We start from the raw sequence: 23,467 nt of genomic DNA on the forward strand, positions 1-23,467 counted from the left end.
GGACTATTAAGTACTTAAATATTTTTCCAATAATTTATTTCTGTATTTGTGCTTAACACTTAAAGAGCATGATCGGAGGAGGTTGCAGGACGTCGAGATCTTGCCAGATTTTACCTCGATGCCAGATTTGGCGTAAAAGCAGATTTCAACATGTTCAAGAAAGCTTGATATGTGAATACTTATCGCACTGTAAGGCAATGTTCAGTCTTTGTCACGGAAGGACGATTTTGCTTGGTTCGAACATGTACAAGAAGAGCGTGGCATAGTTTACAAGCCACGTTCACGGGTCTACCAATTACTATATTACTAGGTCTAGGTAAAGTATTTAACAGAACATTTGTATAAATCTATTATGTTAATGAATGAAGAGTTATTTACCAAAAACAAAAGGATTTTTCAAAGTTCCTGCAGTCGGGAGAATCTAGAAAGTCATAAACCGATCAAGCACGTTGCGTGCTGTCTGCCTTTGCTACGGAATTAATCGTGATTGTGCAATCATAAAAATAGAGAAGGAACCGAATCGTAAACAGCGCCCTCTTTTGAGAAAAGATCGCAAATGAATATCAGAATCTTCACGAAGCAAAACAAGGAAGAGGAGGCTATCTTGATGAACCGTATGTGGACTTCCATTGGAAAAACTGAAGTCTTCTAAGTTCTTGGTTCGAATGTAACGAAGGTTTGTCTCTCATCAGCTCATAATTCGCAGCATTAAGGTTTGGTATTCATCATTCTGCACGGATTTTATTACACTGGACAATTTTTAGCAATCAGGCGATGAAGCCTCCTTATGATTGGACATTGGACAGTGGAGGAAAAAAATAGACCATGGAGGTATCGCCGCTAGGCATCATCATCCAGGCCAGTTTGACTTCGCGCAGGTGCCGTGCAAGCGCGAATAGATGGATATGACCATGGAGCTAGGTGTGGAAGGAGCTGAGTAACTCCAGCTCCAAAATGCTCATCAGGAATTCGACGTTAAATGTCAATATTCCTGATGAGCAATGAATGGAGCTGGAGTTACAATGAGTTAATTATAAAACCTTATGCTTTTATAGGCCTAACCTTGCTTCAAAGTCCAAATCATGACATCTGACGTCATTTGGACTGCTGGACCGTAGCCTCGCGAAATTGGGAACAGGTACCGGTCATGCCGGTTATGTATGTAGCCAGTCAGATTTTGTCCAGCCCCCCCCCCCTCATCCCTCCCCCACCCCCCTTCCCCCCCCCCCCCTCGAGTGATGTCACAGCTTGGTATTGCATTGGCAGCATCTATACATGGACTGTGATCAGCGATGTTCTTCCAATAACAATCTCAAAATTTCATCTTATGAATAATCGCAAATGGGATTTCACAATCCATTGCAGGAAGGGAAAGTCCCTGTGTGGCTGTTTTCATATGGCCTGAATCTATGAATCCCCCACCCCCAGTGATTCAATTCAATTCACTTTATCCTCATCATGATGTCACATCTTGGCAGCATCTACAAGGACTGTGATCAGCCAAGTATTTTTTATGTACTGTACAATCTCAGATGTGATTTCGCAATCCAGTGTCAGGAAGGGAAAGTCCCTGTGTGCATTTTAAACTGACCGGCAAATTTTGGCAAGCTTTGAGGTTTCTAAATGTCTACATTATTTAAATGTATACATTAATTAAGAATTTGGAGATTGTGGAATCATTGTCAGAAAAAAATGTTGCAACCTGATGCCACTTTTTTTCTTCATATTGTCTCAATGAAGGTCATTCATAGCAAAAATGATGATAAGACATGAATCTGGGACTGAGAAACATTTCCAATTTTGTTAGGAAATACTTTTAAAAAATCTCGACTCTCCATAGACTTTGTATACACAATCGCGGAAGTGGCATCAGGTTTCAACATTTTTTCCTCATTTTCCTTAACCCTAACCGCCCTGAATCCTCCAAAATCCTTTTTGCAAATTGGAGGAATTTGCAGGATTGAAGTTACATGGCAAAAGTGCGTTGCTGATTTTGGAGTACGCACTGTGTCAAGGTCTTGGGCCGGACCTTGTGTTGTTTATGCTCAGCCGTGCATAAATTTAGTCCTTGATGATACTTGACATCCTCCGCACTGCTCCAGGATGTCACTGCCTCTGCCTCGGCCTATTGACAGTCATAGCCGGAGGATTTTGCAGGATTCAGGCAGTGGTCACCCCTCCATGGACCATATTCAAGAAATAGCGGAGGAATTTGCAGGATTGAGGCTATATGCTATTTTTCCATGAGGCCAATTGGAGGATTTTGCAGGATTGAGGCTACAGCAAAAAGGCCTAGGGAGTTAGGGTTAAGGCAAAAGTAACAGGGATTGTGAGTGTGCATTTATTGCTTTGATATTACCGCTGATTACTGATTGTTTCTTACAGGAAATAGACAGGAAGAAAGGTGAAAGGAGGCAGGATGCCTCCTGGTGATGCAGAGATGTCTTCTGAGGATGATTCGGGGGCAGAAGATGAAGGACAAGATGACATGCCTGCATCCAATCTCCCCCCTGCAGCGTCTGCTGGGTCTGCATGTAGTAAAAATCCTGAGCCTGGTGATTATGCAGCAACTAGTCAATAATAATGCATTTATTGTACTTCATCCTACTCAAGAGTGTTCTTAAAGGGAATATACAACATTTGCAAACATTGAAATATAAAACCATCAAGTTTTTACAAAATACCTTACTAGGATGATGGTAAATGACAGTCTAAAGCATCCTGTAAAATTATGGCATACGGTGTGAAGTCATTTTCAAGAAAATGGTATTTTTGTATACATTTCTTACGGTGGTCGGCCGACCACCGTTGGAAAAACCTAACTATTTTTCAACTTCTGCTCCAAATTTACCTAAGTTACCGTCCAAATTTTGTTTGCTATTTGTTACATGGTCATGAACGGGTGCATGCCAGCTGCACTGGTTCCCTTACCTTACAATTTTCCGGCACCTACAAATTGATCCATTTTATCCTTAGTGGAGTCAGGGAACCAGACTACTTGAACATTTTTGTTTTTCTTGGTTTTTCCAGCATTTTCGAACACAAAACTTCAAACATGTCAGGGTAACAATATTTGATCTATTATACTAACCCCTCAAATAGTTCATTTCTGAAAATTACAGCAAAAGCCAATGATGTACATTCCCTTTAAACTAAAGGCACCAAATGTTGCTACATGTCCATGTGTACACGTGTATTTTGTAAAAACTCAAAATCTGTTCTACATTGGCTGGAAAGGACCTGTAATGCTTCACGGTTGGTTACATGTACAAAATGTACAAATGCAAGCAGCTTTTGATTGTTGTAAATGCTTCTTTGATGGACACACACAATGTACATTGTACATGTACATACCCTACATGTTTATGTACATGGAATCCTGATAGCTCAGCAAACAAAGCAAAAGAAATAATACATACATTGTACATGTACAGGGTCAGTAAAAAAAAAGCGGATCCCAAACCACAAAAAATATATTTCATATTCTAAAAAATGTGTAGCACCAAAAATAATAATAACTGGAAAGCCAATTTCATAAGCTACTTTTGGAACTGATTTTCCTCCTTTTTGTTGGGCGGGGGGCGGGGGGGGGGGGGGGGGGGGACTACAGCTTACGTGTATTTGTGTGATTGGCAGGTGTATTTTTTACCTTTCCTGTTCCTGAGATGTATTACCGTTACCTGTATGTCATACCATAGAGCAAGGACCCAAGGAGTCAGAACTCTTGGGCGATTTACATTTTGACCATTAACATACCAATCCCTCGGGAATGTCTATAGCTACAGCACTGTGACCGCAAGCCTCGACCATTCAAAGCGTGAATGCCAGCGGCCTTTGAACACGATGATCGTCGCCGCCTTTTTAGTTGGTAACCAACAACCTCCCTATATGCTGCATAATAAGTCATGTCACGTCGCTGCTCTTTTTTGAAAAATATATTTTACGACAAGATAGGTTTTTACAACTGCGCAGTTGTTAGATGTGAGTTATGAACTCAAGTTAGCAATGTGCAGTTGTTGGTGCTTAAAAGCGTTATCTGTCCCTGTAATTTGGAGATAAATTGGATTTCTTTCAGATAAGTTTTCATGTATTTTCAGACATTTTAATTGGCAATATATCATTGATAAATGTGTTTTTTTGGAAAATTTCACAAGTTTTCACACTAAAGGTACAGAGCATTTTGTTCTTCATGAAATTATTAGCCAACTCCGAACAAACACTTCAAAATCATTCATTTTTAGCGATGTATGACAACTGCGCATGCGTATTTACCATGGTACTGTCTACGAAGCCATGCAAACTCCTTTTTTTGGCATTAGTGAGCGCGGATCTCTATTGTGTCGAGATTAGCGTAGTGAGCAACTGAGCAAGCTGGCGCCAGGTGCTTTCTATTGTAGCTTTCGAGCGCGGCGACCATCATTTTACTTTTGAAGTCTTGGAGTACGAACTCCTTGGGTCCTTGCTCTATGGTCATACCGGGTATGACAGACAATGAATCCTGGTAGTGGTACATGTGCTTTTTTCGTATGAAAGTTTTCAATTAACTAGGAGCGCATGGCTTGCGTCATTGAATTATTGTGAATTATTGTGAAAACAATGTTAACTTTAAAATTGTGAAAACAAGGCCTTCTTTACATGTAAACTATTGTGAAAACATTGCCCAGTACTTGTTATCATTTGGAATTTGATCAGGATTTAGCCTTTGTTAGTGTGCTATAAACTTTGCCCATTAGCGACAAATTTCAATATGTGTGTATTGTGTACCATTTAGGTGTACTGCTGTAATCATACATGTAGTTGACCTTCAGAACCATACACTTCAGAAGCATACAGCCCTATATGTATTGTGATTCCGTATATAAATGGGTTTTAAGCACAATTCTGATTCCTACTTGGAATTATCCCCCATACATGTACATGTTGTTGATCCTGTGATTGTGTGCATAGATGGTTCGTGACTTTGTGGTTTGGAAGCTGTGACAAACGTTTTGTATTCGTCACTTATTTGTGGGGCACCCAATGATGTATTTGTTATAATTTCGGTATTAGGGTCCTGTGCACAGATGCACACTTGAATTTTAAAAAAGAAGAAAGATTTGATAAGCACTTTTTTAATTACCGACGCCAGACTATAAACAGAAAATATAAACGAACACTACTTCATAATTATTTGAAACCTAAGAAATAATTACTTACAAAAAAAAGTTTTTTCTCTTCAACTAACCTTTGCAGAATGGAGTATTCCGTCTCAAGGCGTGAGGGAAGTTAAATTAGAGGCATCAAGTTCAAGGCCAAACTTGTTTGATCTAAATTTAAAATTTATCTGGTCGCCACCTAGTCGATGGAATATCCCCTTGCAAGGGTCTAACAGGCATGCAACTTTTCCTCGGATCCGCTGATTTCCTCGTTTTTTACTTTTCATGAATGCCATTCCAAATTGAAAAACACTGTACAAAATCTTGTGTGGTTTGGAATTTCCTCGTTTTTCTAAATTCCCAGTTGCATGCCTGGTCTATGATATGCAACAGATTCAGCGATTAATTATGCTGTAACAAGACTGCCGGCGCATTCTGTATCGGGTCTTCGGTAACCCGTTGTTACAATAAAATTGCATCAAAATTGACCAATCAACAGCTTAGTCCACATTTCTGATCGAAATGATTAGTCGTCACAGTTTTTGATTGGCTGGCGCACAGGGTCGCATAAAATATACATATAGTTATCAGACATTTGACTGTGGCTGTGCACACGTGGATGTCTAATCCTCGAGACAAGTAGCCACCGTAAAAAGATTTTGCATGGCAAAAAGAGATTGTTGGCAGAAGCAATTAATACCAGAAAGAAAATGACAGCACACATTGAGTTTATGCCCGTGCACAAGTCCTCCTTCAACAGTTTCAAAGAGAGCTTGGGGGAGAGACTCTTTAACCCCAACCTCACCTAAAGCTACAAAATACTACTAGTAGTAAACTGTAGTATGAACTACAGTACTTCAGCATATAAGTGGGCACAGCACTCATAGTGTTTTTTAGTATTTGGGTACTGCATACATAATTTCTGTAGTACATGGTACTTTACCCCAAAGTAAGCTATATATATGGGGGTTAGGTAAAAAAAAAAACATTTCTGCTTCAGATTACATGGCATTTAAAAATAAGGTATGGTAGGTAGGGATTTTTTTTTGTGGCAAATTTTTGTGTACGATCATATGGAGGTGTCTGCGTGTAGTCAAGGGTAAAAGGTAGCAATTGATGATTTTCAGGTTTTTTCCCTCATTTCCCCCCCCCCCCCCCCCCCCCCCCCCCAAAAAAAAATTAGGGTAGGGGCTGTCAAAATAGGGTAGGTTCATGTAGGGTAACCGGAAGCAGAACTGTTATTTTTTTTAGGCCTTAGGGTTAACAAATTGCCACTGTAAGCCTGGTGTTCACAGTCATGAAGACACCATACATGTTTGTGTATGTTCAAAATACAATTAGTGGTGTACTTCACTTCTTGTACGCGATCCAGTACGCATACATGGTGTGTCCCTCCCACTGGGGCACTCAAATTTGGCCGTAAAGCACCATCTGATGTTCATTCACAGAGTTGATATATCTAGAGTGCATGAGGTTGATCTTGGGGAATTTCTTTTCCTGTTATTTCTACAGTCCAGTCTACAAAAAGGCCATCCAGAGTGCAATCACTACTACATCGTCTATTTCGAAGAGGCAGGCAAAGCAAGAAAGATGTAAGCCCCCCTGATGAACTGTTGTGTCTGTACCAAAAGGCAAAAGAAAACTGCAATTTATATGATCCTTCTTAATCTATGTTTAACATATTTTATAGTCTATACACTTAGCTATAAAGGCTGAAGACACTTCCATTAAGTCGGCCCTGACCCATGATATTTTGACCAATCTCAGCCATGAGTGATGTTCTACAAATGTCTGACTTAGGTGCACTCGTGTAAAGCCCACCGCACACCTACGTGCTGAGCAAAAAGTCTCTCGAGGCCGTTCCTAACATGTAACTGACCGTGTGCTGTGATTTTTTGCTGCTATTTCTGCCTCGCAAAATTTGTATCCTGTATGATTTCTATTGCCCCTGATGAACAGGAATGCCCAGACGGTGAAGTGACATCACAAGAGAAGGTTGATGACTCAAGTAGAGTGTCTCCTAGACATCACCAGACACCAGGCGTGTCTCAAGGTAATGACCGACTTGATAGTATCCCAATTTGACAACTTTGTAGAGATGAGGTTACATCTGTAGATCACAGAGATACAGGCGACCTACAGGTGTGTAAATCGATGACGTAACACTGTTCTGTTCAGAGGCAACGAAAGTATGATATGATATGATAATTTGTTGTCCACAATAACTCTTTCAGTGCCCGCGAAATTTGAAAAGTTTAACCCTTAAGTGCCCAACTTCGAGTGTTTTTTGTAATTGTTCAAAATTCTGTAAAAAAATAAAGGAAATAAGTTTTACTCACTAAATTTTTTGTTGTTGCTCTCTGGTATATCCTTGGTACATTGGAAAGTCAATAGTAGTCACGTACATAGTGATACACCCTGAAACCGCACTTTTTGCAGAAAATACGAGTGTCAGTGCGGCGCCCTCTCGCAAAAACTTCAATGAAACAAATAAATACAGGTCGTACCTGAATGAAAATGATATTATTAGAAAGAGCGAGAGCGCCCCCTTGTGATAACATGCTTACTCTACCTCTTACATGTACGAGGTTTGGCGATTTTAAGTTCGAACATTACCTCGTACTAATGATGTGCATCGGGTCGGGTCGACCAGGCCAAACCGACCCGAAACATTAGAGATGTAAACCAAATCTGAACCGAAACCGATCTTTACTCCCTCAAACCGACCCGACCCGACCCGACAAAAAATAAGGTCAAACCGACCCAAACCGACCAGACCCGAAAACCCCCCGAAACCCCCCCCCCCCGAAAACCTGGCTTGGACAAAGTGATCACTTTTTTGTGCCTGCCCTTACCCACGTGGCATGAATTCTTTTGCAAACCATCGTCTCTCTCTGTCATACTCAGTGGGTTGATCGAGAGTAACTCCGCTTATTAAACAATGCATGGTACATATATCATGAAAACTGTTACAATCTATCTATTTCACTGTCAGTCCCGATCCCAATGGAGAAATTAATATCGTGGGAACTTGATAGTGCGCTCGGTGGCCACACCACACAATGGGCTGCGGTCACAGTGACTGTCAATAATATTGCATCACCTGAATTTCTCAACTGTTTCGGTTTATTTCAGTTTATTTCTGTTTATTTCGGGGTTTTTTCTAAAGATGGCTAAACCGACCCGACCCGAAAATGTAAATGCAAAACCGAAACCGACCCGACCCGACTGAAAAGAGGGACAAACCGACCCGACCCGACCCGAAGGCGGTTTTGGGTCGGGTTTGCACATCAGTACCTCGTACATGTACGAGGTTGGCAATTTCGAACTAACAAATATACCTCGTACATGTATGACTTTGGCACTGAAAGAGTTAAGCATGTGAAAATTTGCTTTCCACCAGCAGTGCAAATTCAAAACAGAGAGATAATACATATACATACATATACCAGTCGCAATAGGGCTTACTCAATGACGGCCATCTCTGTAGGAGAACTGCAACTGCGTATTTTGTGCAATCAAACACGCATTGCACAGTGTTGAAAATGTTCCAAACATGCAAACTTGTTGCTCCAAATGTGTTCGAAATAGGACACAGCCAATGCGCGTTATGCAAGTTGACGCTCAAAATGCTGATGCAAGTGGATGGTCTGTAGGAAATGACGTCATTTGAACAAAACCTATTAATAACATGCATGTTCAGCATAAATACCTGTCATAAATTTGCCCACAGTCATGTCGTCAGCTAAGAAGCCTTCTTCCAGGTTACAGTCAGTACTGCGAAAGGTCAGGGGGAAGAGAGACTGTCGCAGCGATATGCCTCAAGTCAGTGACCAATGCAAAGTGCCACCTGGAAATGATGAACCCATGAATCAAGGAGAGGAGCCCAATAGACTACCGACTACCAAAGATCTGCTCAAGAGTTCTCAACCAGGTAAAATAGGATGGAAATATGTTGGAGTAGCACTCGTAAAAATCTGTAATTTAGATCCATCAGTAGAAATGTTCCTCGTCTTGTGAATGAATGAAACTGCAAGTTTGACAATGTAAAAGTTAAAATCTTTTTGTGTATTTTTTTATATTTCCTTGAAAATGTAACCAGTTTACCATTCCACAACTACGGAACAAGACTGTTTGATTGAACTGATCTCAATATTTACGCACAAATACAAACTAGATGTCTTCACCTTCCTAGAGTAATATTACAGATTTCATATCTGGCAGTACTTACTTGCAATCTGTCATTAACCCAAGCATCTATCGATTGCACCAGCATTGGCTGATTGTGAAAATATAAGTCAGCGTGGAAGGGAAGAGATTGCATCTTCTCTAGAACTTGTACACATGTACAAGTTCTGAACTTTCTCCTGTGTTTTTATAACCCGTTGCAGGAAGGTTAAACAAAATGCCTCTGGTCTGTGGGTATTCAGAATTGTTTACAATGGGTTCAATATGAGGTTGTAAATTTAGCATGTTACTTTTTTTTGGCATCAAGGACCACCTGATAGATTTGGTATGCCTCAACATGTTCAAGTGTCTTCAAAACATGTTTGCCGTGTGGAGAATGTCAACGTCAGTGGCGATGAAAACCCATGTTTCTTTGGACCAATTATTGAGCCCACCTTCAACGTCACTGTTGTGTCTGCACCCAAAGGTAAAAGAAAACGGCAATTCATATGATCCTTCTTAAAGCTATAGTCCATCATTTGTAATTTGTGCATTTTGTTCGTTTGAAGCAACAAAAGTGTTCAAAATCTAATGAAGGATACTGAACAACTTACTTGATGAAGTTTCAGCTCAGCTTCAGCTTATATTCCGAGAAAAACAGCATTCTAGGATCTCAATTTCAAATCAACAGTTGCTAAATCATGTTTCGAATTGTTTTGAATTGCAGCTTTATGCGATGTCGCGCACTGATCCGACGAATTATAGCAACCGTGCGTACCTGTGCGTCGTTCCAATGCTTGTGCGCGCTGCGCCGAATAACAAAACGAACTACTAATTTAAATTTCCTACGGTGCTTCTTAAGACGCACCATTGGAAATGCCTTCTTTCGTTGATTTCTTCAAAATGAGAGCTTGCCAGAAAGGATAATTTCACAGGGAGTTTAGTCCCCTTACTATCTTTCAACCAGTATGTTTTTCAACAATAATTACGCCAGTTACTTTTTTGGATAGCTGCAAATGATGGACTCGGGCTTTAATCTGGATTTAACAAGTATTCTATACACAAAGCTAAGGCTGAATTGTTAGTAGACATATCCATTAAGCCCTGCCCCATGACATTTGGACCAATCACAGCCATGATTGATGTTCTACAAATGTCTGACTTGGGTGCACTCGTGTAAAGCCCACCGCACACCTACGTGCTGAGCAAAGAGTCTCTCGAGGCCGTTCCTAACACGTAACTCACCGTGTGCTTTGATTTTTTGCTGCTATTTCTGCCTCGCGAAATTTGTATCCTGTATGATTTCTATTGCCTCACGAGGCGAAAAACTCAACCTGTGCGGCGAACCTGAGCTATGTGCTGAGCTAAAATCATTAACTAGCCAATGAAATCACAGACTCTGTACACGTGATTTTAAGATATTTTTGCACAAATTTTCCAAAGCCTGCTGGCATTTGTCCACCTTTTTTAAAAAAAAATCACCCAACTGACAAACAAGAATAATGTGCTTTCATTGGTTAGTTAATCTTTTTAGCTCAGCACGTAACTCAAGCCCACCGCACATGATGAGATTTTCGCCTCGTGAGGCGAAAGAATTCAAACAGGATAAAAATTTGCCTCACGGCCTCGTGAGGCAGAAAACGCAGCAATATTTCACCTAACACGGTGAGCTATGTGCTGAGCAAACGGCCTCGAGAGACTTTTTGCTCAGCACATAGCTCTCAAGTGCAGCAGACTTTAGATGTGTGTGGCCAGAAAATGCAATAGTGGAGAGGCACATATTTTGTTTTTGTTTGTGCTGGGCTGGATCTAATGGATAGGTGTATTGCTGTTGGCTTGCAGACCAAGGGCAAGACAAACCAGTTACAAAACCACCATACTCTCTTGAAGCTATCTTGGAAAATCAGCATGTCTCACAAGAGGACCCTACCAGAAGGCAGGATGGTAAATTGCCAACACCAGGTAATTCTTTGTAACATACATGTACCTTCCTTGTTCAACAGCAGAAACAACAAGGAATGCTTTACAATTCAGTGTACGTGCCCTCAAAAGGTTACTGTGATTTTGAATCACTCCTACTGAATAATTTTGAAATTATTAAAACATTAGGCTATTCAGTAAACCAAATATGGATAGACCCATGCCAGTTTTGAGACACTGCCACAAATGCCACATTTTTTAGGTACGTGCACGTGTATGTCTTTCTCCAGATATGAAGTTAAAAGTGCATGTACATGTTTGCACATTTAATCATTACAGAGGTCCTGTCACCAAGTGGTAAGCCCAACACGCAGCCTTTACCTCATGGAGAAGGCAGTGTAGCTAGCAAGATACAGGAAGCGGCACTAGCTGAAGCTGCTGCTGATCAGTGCGAGGCGGCATTACGATCCTGGTACACCTCTACGGGCAGCTACGTTCAAATGATCCCATGGGTTGATGATGACACAAAGCATATTATGGATATCTATACCAACCTACAGCTAGTAGGTGTTGGCAAAGAAGGGAAGATCAAGTCATATAAGGGGATATTTCTAGTTGAAACCAGGGAAGGTGTTGTTATCAGACGGATCATTCTGAATGGTCTGGCTGGTGTGGGGAAGTCCACCCTAATTGACAAAGTCACTTACGACTGGGCCATGAAATTTGTTCGTGTGTTGCGGAAGTTCAAACTTGTGTTTGCTCTAAAAATGCACTCACTAGAACAAAGTTCTGAGCTCATTGATGCAGTCTTTGCACAGCTCTTGGATCGAGACACGCCCATAGATAGGCATGCCCTTACATCTTACATTAATGCTAACCCTGAGAAGGTTCTCATTCTCTTAGATGGTTTTGATGAGTTCATGACCACCAACCTCAATGAGCATGCGTTCGGCTCCATCCTCAATATCCTAACCCGCAAGGAATGCAGAGATAGTTGTGTGGTTGTCTCAACTCGCTCCTCTCATTTCAACAGATTGGCGAACAACTTGTTGGTTCGGAAGCCTTTCACTCATGTCAAGGTTCTAGGGTTTAGTGCAGAAGATGTTGAGGAGTATGTAAGGAAATTCTACATTGATGAAGAGCCTGAGAAAGCTCGGCAGCTTTTTGAGAGGATTCAGTCTTCTGATGTGTTACTTGATCTAGCCAGGAGTCCAATGCTGCTCCTGTTGATGTGTGTGTTGTGGAGAGAAGATTCTTGTCTCCCAGAGACAATGTTCCGCTTGTACAGTGAGGCACTGAGATACATATTTAAGCGGAAAGCAGACACTTCACCCGATGAAGTGTCAAGAGTAGTGATTGAAATTGGGAAGATTGCTTTCCATGGTCTGATTTCCCCAGTGCAGTTGCTTTCATTTGATGAGAGTGAGTTTGAGCGTACTGTGCTGAGCATGGCGATTAAAGTAGGTCTTGTCACCAGTCAGAGGGTCTTGGAGGGTTTGATCATCCAGAACAGTATTCAGTTCATGCACATGACCTTCCAAGAATTTTGTGCGGCTCAGTACTTTCAGAGCTTGTTAACAACTGACCCAAAGGAATTCCAGAAGATTCTGGAAAAACTAGAGAGAACGATCAAGAACCACCCAGCTGGTTTCGAGTGTCTTCTTCGCTTTTGTTGTGGCGACAACGAAGCATGCGCAAATCATGTCATTAAGGTGCTGAGAAATCCAGCCAGTGACTCGGCATTGAAACTGGCCTTGGTGTGTTTCTTTGAGAGTCAGTCCAAGAGCTTGCCATGCCAGAACCTTGTAAATGAGGTGTTGACCAAGGCAGTGTGCATTGAAGACTGCAACAGTGATGGTGTGAATGCATACATGTGGTTTGTGAAACAGATCATGGATCAGTCACAGGGAAGGAGCAATGCTATCCTTGGCAGTGTAGAGGAATTGGCAATATGTAGATGTAACCTGCAGAGATGGGATGCATCGTTGACATATTGCATTCAGGGATTGACTCATCTGTCAATCTTGATCCTCAAAGCATGCTCACTTACAGAAGGAAACATGCAACACATTGCATCATCTCTGGGCAACGCAGCCAACTTGACTGTTCTAGACCTCTCAGGCAACGAGTGTCTGGGTGGCTCATTGCCTTCTTGGGTCTCTCATCTGCAGGCACTGAAAAAGTTGGAGAAACTGAAATTAGAGGACTGTCATTTGAACCGAAGGGATGTCCGATGCCTTGCTGCAACTGTTGGGCATATGGGCAATCTTCAGGATTGCACTGTTCAAACAGATGTGCATCGTCATTCCCCAAAGGATGACCTAGTCTGGCCCACTAACCCTCTTGTGAGCAGGACCTGTACAGAAACAAGTGGTATCAGACTAGAGATGATTGAGTGTTCATTGACAGGCACTGACATGACAGATATTGTCGAGGCAATGACCAAAAGAAGTGACTTGGCTGAGTTGATTCTCAGTAGAAATAAAGGGTTGAGTGGCTCGGCGGCTCTCTGGTTCAATCCTCTGAAACACCAAAAGTGCCTTGAACAGGTGGTCTTAAGTGACTGTTCTCTGGTAGACACAGACATTGAACATATTGCCGAATCAGTGAGTGAGATGCCTGGTATGGCAGAACTGGATCTGTCGCAGAATAACTTGGGTGGATTGGGTGCTTCCTGGGCCCCCCACATGCAGGTCATGAAGCACCTGCAGAAGTTGAGCCTCAAGTATTGCTCACTTACGGGTGATGATGCAAAGCTGCTTGCAATTTCACTCAGTAGCTTGGCCAACTTTGTTATGTTGGACCTTTCCTTCAATGAGTCTTTGGGTGGCTCTGCTGGCATGTGGGCACCTTACTTTGACCAGATGAGATCACTCCAACAGCTCTATTTGCGTCAGTGTGCACTGACAAGCAAAGATGTCAAACACATTGCTGTGCCTCTGAGCAATATGGCCAATTGCATGGAGTTGCACCTCTCAAGCAACGAGCAATTGAGCAAGCATGCAGTCACATGGGCCCCTCATGTGAGGTCCATGCAGCATCTTAAGATCCTAGTGTTGTTGGGTTGCAATCTGAACAAACAAGATTTGAAGCATCTTGCTGCATCCTTCGGTGACATGCCAAATCTGGTGGATTGTTCAGTCAAGAGTGCTTATTTGAGTGGACGATTTCTTGTCCAGCCGACTGACACTGGCATTAGCCTTGACCTTAGTCAGCGTTCCTTAACTGGCAAAGATCTGGCCAGCATCCTTGGAGCAGTGAGCAAGAGGAATGACCTCGTAGAGTTTATGCTCAGCGGCAATGATTCACTAAGTGGCTCAGCAGAGTTGTGGTCCCCATATTTGAAGCAGTTAAAACATCTGGAACGGTTGGAATTACATCATTGTTCTTTGCAACGCACAGATATGGAACACATTGCTGCCATACTAAAAGACATGGCATCTTTGATCAAGCTAGACCTATCTCTGAATGACACTATGGGAGGCTTGTGCAAATTGTGGTCACCCCATCTGAAACAAATGAAACATCTGCAAATGTTGGACTTGAGTTCATGTGCCTTGACAGGGGATGACATAAAGCATATCGCATCGTCAATGTGTGATATACCAAACTTGACAGAGTTGAAACTCTCTCATAATGGTCCTCTTGGTGGCACGGTGTCTTCATGGGCTGCTTCTGTGCAGTTGTTAAGCCACCTTGAAACACTTGATTTGGATGACTGTAATATCAAAAGACAGAAATTCAAATACATAGCTGCGTCTATCGGTCATATGGCAAACTTGACAAACTGTTCTGTCCGAAGTAATTACATGGGTAGCAGGTTCCAGTGTCTCATTCAGCCAATCAGTTCTGGCATACAGGTTTACCTGAGTGAGCGTTCATTAACGGGAACTGATTTGGCAGATATCTTAGAGGGCTTAGGTGCAAGGGATGACTTGGTCGAATTGAGTCTTGTTGGTAACAACGCATTGGGAAACTCAGCAATACTGTGGTCCCGTCAGTTGAAGCAGTTGAAGCACCTTGCAGTGTTGGTATTAAATCGGTGCTCACTGCGTGGTTCAGACATTGAACATATTGCCTTGTCATTGAGTGACATGCCAGCCCTTCGTGTGTTAGAGTTGGCGGGAAATGCAGCTTTGGGTGGCGTGTGCGGAACATGGGCTTTGTATTTACGCCATGTACAGCACATTCAGAAGTTGCACCTGGGCTCTTGTTCACTTAAGTTTGATGATATGAAGCACATTGCCGAGGCATGTAGTATGATGCCCGAACTTTCAGCATTAGACCTATCAGGCAATGAGGCTTTAAGTGGCTGTGCAGTAGTGTGGGCACCGTTCTTGAACCAACTGCAACAGCTCCGCCAACTTGACCTCCAAGAGTGCTCTCTAACAGGTGAAGATAGGCAGCATGTGTGCTTGTCCGTGAATGATTTTACCAACTGTTCTTATTGAACTACTGTACTCACGAAATATTGCAACTGTAGAAGCAGTAAATTGTGTCTTCAGTTAGAATGTTCAAATACAGAAGACATGACAGCGTTTCATCCCTTTTTCATCTTGCTATGAATAGTTCATTTTGAAAGAAACTGGAAGGCAGTAGCTAGTAGCCACACAGCTGTCTTTGAACAAGACTCTGCTTGCCTAGTTGACCTGGACCCAAAAGATTGAAGCTGATGGTCAGTCTAAGTTGGACAGTCTCAGCCAAACAAATTACTGCAACCTGGGCTGGAGTTGAAAAGTTTCTCCACAGATACAGTTGCTTGCCGTTGTGTACTGGTAATTGTTGCCGTAATTGTGTACTGGTAAATATTTCCAGGAAGAGTGCCCCACATTTTTAATATGTAAGAGACATATGACTGCTGCACAATTTGCTTAATACCATGAACTACATGAAGAAAACATGGGATTCACAACCACACAGAGTATAATGTATACAAAATGGCCACATAGCAGTTAGTAATGCCTTTAGGCCCTAAAATATACATTTAAGCAGTTTAGGATATCACACTAATCAGAGACTCAGTCAGTCAACTAGTTAGGCAGTGACTGAGTCAGTAACATGGACAGTAGGCTGGCCCTACTGCAATAACACATTATGTCCTATGGGATGTGTGTGTTTTGTAACATCTTGGGCACAATTTATCCATACAATTACATACAATATTCCAAATGATTGCGTGGTTGGATCCATCTTGATCCTGCGTCATTTGACTTGTGAGTCGGTCAACGCTCTCCAGTCGGACCTGTCAGCTGTTAGCATCTGCACGTTGTTCCAGCTGCTGTCCACCAGGTGTAGATGAAGGTCATGTTGCATGGTTGAATGGTCTCGTGCCAGCTCATCTGGGCCGGCCTCTCCTTCCCTCTGGGGTCTACCACAACACCTCGTTGGCAAGCCTTGAGGGGGGAAGCCGTGCGATGTGGCCTAAGCAGTTCATTCTCCACCTACATATCACACTGGACACTGGAGGTTGTTTTGTTCGCTCACAGACTTGTTCGTTGGCGATGCAGTTGTTCTACCTGATGCCCAAGATCTTTTTGATGCATCTTGTGTCGAAGGCATCAAGTGTCTTTTCTTGGTTTGTTTTTCAGCGCCAGGTTTCACAGCTGTAGAGTGAGGTTGGCAAAACATTAGAGTTGTAGAAACGGAGCTTGGTCTCGAGTGTAAACTTCGCGCTTTCCTTTGGGAGCGAAGTCGGGATGCCAGACAAAGTAGGGACCGTCTACTACATAGGAAAATGCACCTGTAAACAAAGCGTCTCAGGCCTACCTGTCTGTGTTAGTTCAGTTATGTATAGGACCAATGGATCATATACCGAAGGATCTACATGTACATAGATAAATCCTCCAGAGTTTAACTTTCTCTAACTTCTCAGTTATATGCTTTCTCAAATAAAGTGCAATATATTTTCTGGTAATTGAGAAGCATTTTTTCATGTTTTTGTGTAATTGAAAGATGTTGCATCTCATAAGAAGATAACTGTATAGTTTCCAGATGTGTTTTATATATATGTATAAATAAGATATTGAGCTGGCATCTGTATCGTTTTTGTTTTAATATCCAAAGAAGTGAATACATCAGTCAACTTTCTTAAATAACCTACGACAAATATTAGTATTTTTTCTACATTTTACAATTCAATTTGTTAAGCTGCACTAATACATACCTTTTCTGCATTCATAGGAATGGGTCACATCAACGAAACCGTTGTCTAGTTTTCACTTCTGGCTGCTAGTTAATGTTTTGAGATTCTCAAAACATTGAGAATGTTGTCACTTAAAAAAAATACATGTAGATCAGTTGGTATGATCTTGACAACAAAACTGCCAGAAAAAAGTATATGAGGTGCTGTTGAGTACATAAAATTGTGTCACAATTTACAAAACATGAAAAATGTTAGTACATGTACCTATTAAAAGTATTGAAATGTCCACAGGACTTTAAAACCAAAAAAAATTGTTAAGTAAATGGTGCAATCATTAATTTTGTATTGAAGTTTACTAAATTGTTCAGAGATCTGGCCAGGTTTACTTTCAGTGCTGCAATAATTAACCATTCCAGGATATATGACAAACTGAAGTTATTTGTATTTTACGGAAATAAGCACATGATTAGATTGTGTACTACTAGGGACCTGTGAAGATCATGTCACATGTGAAGCCATGCTTGTTGGTTGCCGAGAGGTAAAACAGCCATACAGCATCACTGAACCTCGCGTTTTTTCCGTTCTTGTACTGTGTAAACTTCAAGTAACTCACCATATTTCACGCGAGATACATGCAGTGAAGAACTGCGCTGTTGGCGTCTTCCCCCTCATTGGAAATCGGCTTCATTTGACCGCGTGTGCAGATTAGTATTAAAGAATCATATGTGACATGGTCTCTGTTGTTTTTTTTTATCTGGGAATTGAAATTATTGGCTGCCTGTAAGCACATTGTATATGTCATCAAAACGTGAAAGTATTGCCACTTTTCAGATGTTTTAAGTACACGTATGTAATGACTAGTACTAAGTAGGTAACGTTGTTTCTGTTGTGCATAAAATATAGTGTACATGTATATTTGTATAGCTGGTTAGTTATGTGCACTTACGTTATTTCACCTGTGATTTGTTGTGTGATTAGTTTTGTAGATTATCCTTCGTCTTTTACAGTAAATTGTTTCGAAGATTCATTAGCATCAAATATTTGTAAAAGAAAGCTTACACCATTGAATGTTGAAACTATACTATTGTGTATGTATAACTTAGTTGAAAGAGGCACATGAAGTGTTTAAAAAGTGGGTGCTAAAAATTTAGAAAAACGTTTAATATTTTTGTGAAGGATTTTGAGCAACCTGTATGTTTTATTTATTTTATTTGCAACAGAAAAGTACATCAACATCTTTTCTTCTGTGGGATGTCTGTAAAACAACTTGGTGTCTAAAATCTCCATTAATCCACAAGTCGACTGATTTTTTTCTTCACAATTTCGGTCAAGTGACAGTAAACTTAACAGCCATTATCATCTAATAAGTATTTTGTGACCAGTACTATATTAATCAATTCTAAAACTTTCTTATGATTGAATTGAAATTGAATTTTCTTTTTTTTTTTAAATTGTTGCAATAAGCATTTAAATTGGGCAGACTGCATTTATTTTTTACCTTAAGCACAGTACTTATGTTTTTTAAAGTCCGTTTCTTAAAGCAGTCCTGTCGTTGATGAAAGCTTCACAGCGAAGAAAAAAAAGGAGTTTAAGAGGTTATTTCCCATGGACACACCACAATGTGTAATTTCATTGGTCTGAACAATTGAGTGCGAGTGGGGTCTTTCAAAGTTTTAGCAAATAACTGAAATGCCTAGGCCTATGTTTGCCTGTTTAAAATAAACGTATTTTAATTGCCTTTCCAGCTTTGCGTATGAATGCTGCAAGTAATCTTGTCAAAGTGTTTTTCCCCCTCCTTTTCTTTAATTCATATTTGAAGCCAAAATATAGTGCTATAGAAATCTGATTAGTGGACCATTTGCAGCAGTATCCAAAAAGTAACCAACTATCCAAAAGTAACCGACCAAAACTATTGTTAAGAACCTTACACCACCATAATAATGGGTTTCTATTTTGCAGAGTCCGACACCCGAAAGGGAAATCCACTAACTGAAAGGAGTACTTTGCCTATTGCCACGGGAACAAATTGAGTTTAGCCAGCCGTCTTGCGTAAATGTATTTGTTAACGAGGGACCTTTACTGTTGAATTATGTTACCACCTTTTTCTATTATCATTTTGTTTTTCTATTTAGAATAACTTGTGAATGTCCATCAGTTTTAAAATCATGAATGGTATTAAAACTGTTATTGCTGCGAATCATGAATAGTCTGTCTCTTTGGTTTTCATTGTCGAGGACTGGCGCATATCGTGCGGGGCTGTCAAACATGGACGACTCGTCCCAAAAGTGACCGGCATTTAGAAAGTTTTTAAACTGGTTTTTTTTTTTTTTTGGGGGGGGGGGGGTGCTATCCCTGCAGGGAAAGAACTCTGTACATGAATCACTCATTTTCCCCTGCAATGACCTATCAGCCATTACAAAGCGATTACATGTCCTAAAAAGTAAAATTTAGTAGGAAAAATATTGCAGCACTTACTGAGAAAACACTTAGAATTTTTCAGACCAGTTTGTTGACAGGGTGTCACGTGATGTCCAGGTATGGAATTCTTTCTAACCCCAGTAAATAACCCAATTTCCCAAGATCAAGAAAACACAACTCTCCAAGATGTAGGCCTATGAGACAAATAATTAACAGTTATGAATCATCCTTCATTTTCTGTTCAATTTGTTTGGGTAACCCTATAACTTTCGGGAGAAATGTCCATCCAAAAAGAGCACCCTTAAAACCAGTCCTGAATCCCATCGTAATTTTGAAAAAAAAGAAGAGATATTTTAGGACCCAATTTCGTCGAAATTTTACAGAAATACAAGTTCGCACGGTCCTATTAACGGCTTCCACCCTTATATTTATTACAAGCTGATTTACCCAATCATAGATCGGGTAGGGCGTAGTGTTGGGGATGAAAATGTGGGGAGATAAATGTAAATGGGGGATATAGTTGGGGAGACATGCAGTTATAGAAAAGCAATTTCTGTGGTGTGATCTGAGGCACTTTCTGACCACTAAAACCAATTTGAGCAAAAGATCATCTTTTAGGCCTAAACATCATTTTCTAGCTTGGGGTAATTGAATCAGCTACACGGTATTCTGAGCAATAGAATCATTATAGTAGGCTACAATTCTTATTCGGGGAAGAAAAAGTGGGGGGGGGGGGACCAAACAATGTCCCCGCTTTAAAATGTGTGTGTGTGTGTGTGTGTGTGTGAGCTTGTCTTACATACGCAGTGTGGACTTCCGAACAAAAGACGTCCACATAATGTAGGTAGCACCGACGTTGTGTGGACTTGCCCACGTCCACACAGTGTTTCCCCATTTCTGGAAAACAGGTTTAGAGGCATTTTTGGGTTAGGTTTATATGTAGCAGAATGAAGAGAAACACTAAAGGGAATCATAGAAAAAAAATTGGGTTGAAAGAGTTTTCACAGTTTGAGAAAAATGAGTTTTTTCACTGGTTTTTCTTAACTACACGAAAGCAATGGAAAGTCCACACTAGTCATGTGAAACAAGTATGGCTGTGTGTGTGTGTGTGTGGGGGGGGGGGGGGGGGGGGGGTCCCCCTGTTCCCCACCGATTTACGCACATGATAATTATGTACCATGACAACTGTCTGTAAATGTTCCCGTTGGCCTGTTAAAATTGGGATTTTGTGAGGCAGTTGCATTGCCGGGAAAACGTAGTGAAAAGGTTACCGTAGTACACAGGCAAAGGCTGATTGTACAGTTTTGACAATAAATCATAATGCAATCAAACGTGAAGTTGTCATTTGCAATGAAAATGTTGAGTGTTACCGTAAAATTACAAACGTTCTGAATGATGGAGGAAGGTCATAATTAAGTTTCAGCATTGGACTCTTCAACAAACGTAAATTTGAACTTCTTACAATTTGCGAGACCGTCTGCGAGGAAAAAGTCGATTCAACTTTTATTCAAGTTGGTCAACCATCTAAATAAGAGCAAGTTTTACTCGGCCTCCGAGAAATGTTCGCTCCTGAAAGGATCCGAGACCGCGGTCTCCCGCGACGCCAAAATGGCTCCATGTCCATAGAAAAATACGGAGATTGTCTTCCGCAATCAAGCACTTCAGGTCGTCCTAATTTTTCCGTACGGACCGGCGATCCGTTTTGTCGATTTTTTGTGACTGCGTTCAAGATCACGATATTTGAAGCAATGCATCGATCCTTCGTTGATCCCAAACAGGCCCCCGAAATAATAACGCGACACTGAATTATACCGTGACGTGGCGGGCCAGGAAGCGAACTCACAACGCTCAGCCTTGGTGGAAGCATAGAGCTAGTGGAAGCATGGAGCTGTAAACTTTGGAATTCCATTACTGCCATTTCCGCGTCGCAAGTGGGGCAATGGTGCTTGGGGCTTTAGCCGTTTACGCCGTGAACGGCGCATAGTCGCGTCGTGCCGTCGCATTGTCGCGTCGTGCCGTCGCATAGTCGCGTCGTGCCGTCGCATAGTCGCGTCGTACCGTCGCCTCGTCGCATTTTAACTGAAATATCCAGTGTTTCGAGCATAGTATGAGGCGCCATGTGTAAATACATTATTTAACAAAATCATTTATATATAAGTCATTATTTATTATATAATTCAGTTTTTTTCGGCTTATTTAGGTCAAAAAACAAGTCTCCGGTTTCTGGTATGGAGCTTGCCCAAAAAGTGGTGCGGCGACGGGGCTTTTTTTTTTTTTTACCTGATTTTTTTGCTTCAAATGTCGGCTGATGACTGCAAATGGTGCCCGACTAAACTTAGTGCAAATATATGGGAGTCCAGAGAGGCCACATAAAGCTTATTCTCGACCATAACCCAATCTAAAAACACGTTAAAATTGTGCAGCAGCAGGATTCCAGTCAAACCAGTGAGTTTGGCGGTTTTGAGACATCATCTTTCATTGAAAAAAAACTTTTTCATTTTGCCGACGCGCATGGCTACGGCGACGCGCGCGCATACCAGAAACCGGAGACTTTTTTTTTTTGGCCTTAGGCTGATTTTTTTTTTTTTTATGTATAATGCATCATTTACCTATCATTAATTTCTTCTCGGACAATTATATATAAATAATTGTTTGGCAGTTTGCATTATATGCATTATAATTATGTAGGCCTAAATAAATTAATTTGCCACTGCATTATTTATATATAATTTGTTTTTGCAACATAATTATTTACAATTTTTTTCAAACTACTTTTCGCAACCCAGACACTCTACTCAAACAGCCCTTCTTGATGTTACAGATTTTCTCCATGAGCAAATTGATGCTTGTATACTCACAGGTGCAGCAAGCCCGCTGGAACAAACTTTTGCCAGGGGGTGCTGGAATTTCTAAAGGACGGACAAAATTAATGCGAACGCGGAGCGCAAAGCCCTTACGGCGTGGCTTAAAGGGCCCCTAAAGTTTTGGAATATGGATGCTCTGTGCTGTGGTGCAATCCAGTGGCGTCGCCAAGGGGGGGGGGGGGGGGGGGCACGTGCCCCCCTGGAAAACCTAGTGCCCCCCCAAGTGCCCCCCCCCCATCAAATGCTGGTGCCCCCCCTTTCCTCTGCAAAATTCTGCGCGTTGTTAAAATCATTAACTCAAAAATAGCAATTTCTTGAGATATCTTCAGATCGAATTTAGCATCAAATGTGGCACCATTTTGCATCTAGCCCATCCTCCGTATGCGAAAATTTTCCAAAGGGGAGGGGGGCACCCCCTCCCTTTAGACCTCTCCCCCAGGGCGGCGATCCGTATCCACCTAAGTGCCCCCCCCCCCATCAAATGCTGGTGCCCCCCCTGTGCCCCCCCAGACTGAAAAGTCTGGTGACGCCACTGGTGCAATCTGAGGCGAATCCTGGCCACTTTTATATGACTTTTTTAGCAAAAGTTTTTGAGATTATAAAGACAATTTATTTCGCTTTTTTGTTCAGAATATACTGTTGCTCTTATACGTTTCTACATGCAGAGGGTAAAATATGAATAGCTTTTTTATTAAAACGAAACTACACTGGAATTGGCGTAAAGCATGACTAGTTCCAATGAAAGGCCCTCCCACTCCTTTTGTGTGTGAACCTTGCTATTTGTTAATGTTGAGTACAGAATGCTAGCGACGTCAATGAAA

At 41.4% G+C, this 23,467-nt stretch overlaps 1 protein-coding gene across 2 annotated transcripts; it reads left to right on the forward strand.

Annotated features, from left to right (window-relative positions):
* Nucleotides 1–429: 429 nt before the first annotated feature.
* Nucleotides 430–19,568, forward strand: LOC119718871 (protein NLRC5-like). 2 transcript variants are annotated; one of them, XM_038188294.1, is made up of 8 exons: nt 430–921; nt 2,386–2,555; nt 6,648–6,727; nt 7,095–7,188; nt 8,869–9,069; nt 9,631–9,789; nt 11,145–11,264; nt 11,562–19,568. In XM_038188294.1, the coding sequence occupies exons 2-8, from the start codon at nt 2,420–2,422 to the stop codon at nt 15,671–15,673; spliced, it is 4,902 nt and encodes a 1,633-aa protein (XP_038044222.1). In that variant the 5' UTR covers nt 430–921; nt 2,386–2,419; the 3' UTR covers nt 15,674–19,568. The 2 variants fall into 2 exon arrangements, with proteins under 2 accessions (XP_038044222.1, XP_038044221.1); XM_038188293.1 differs by having other exon boundaries at nt 430–676.
* The last annotated feature ends 3,899 nt before the right edge of the window (nt 19,569–23,467 follow it).

Source organism: Patiria miniata, unplaced genomic scaffold, assembly GCF_015706575.1.
Source record: "Patiria miniata isolate m_02_andy unplaced genomic scaffold, ASM1570657v1 HiC_scaffold_7, whole genome shotgun sequence".
Lineage (NCBI taxonomy): Eukaryota > Metazoa > Echinodermata > Asteroidea > Valvatida > Asterinidae > Patiria > Patiria miniata.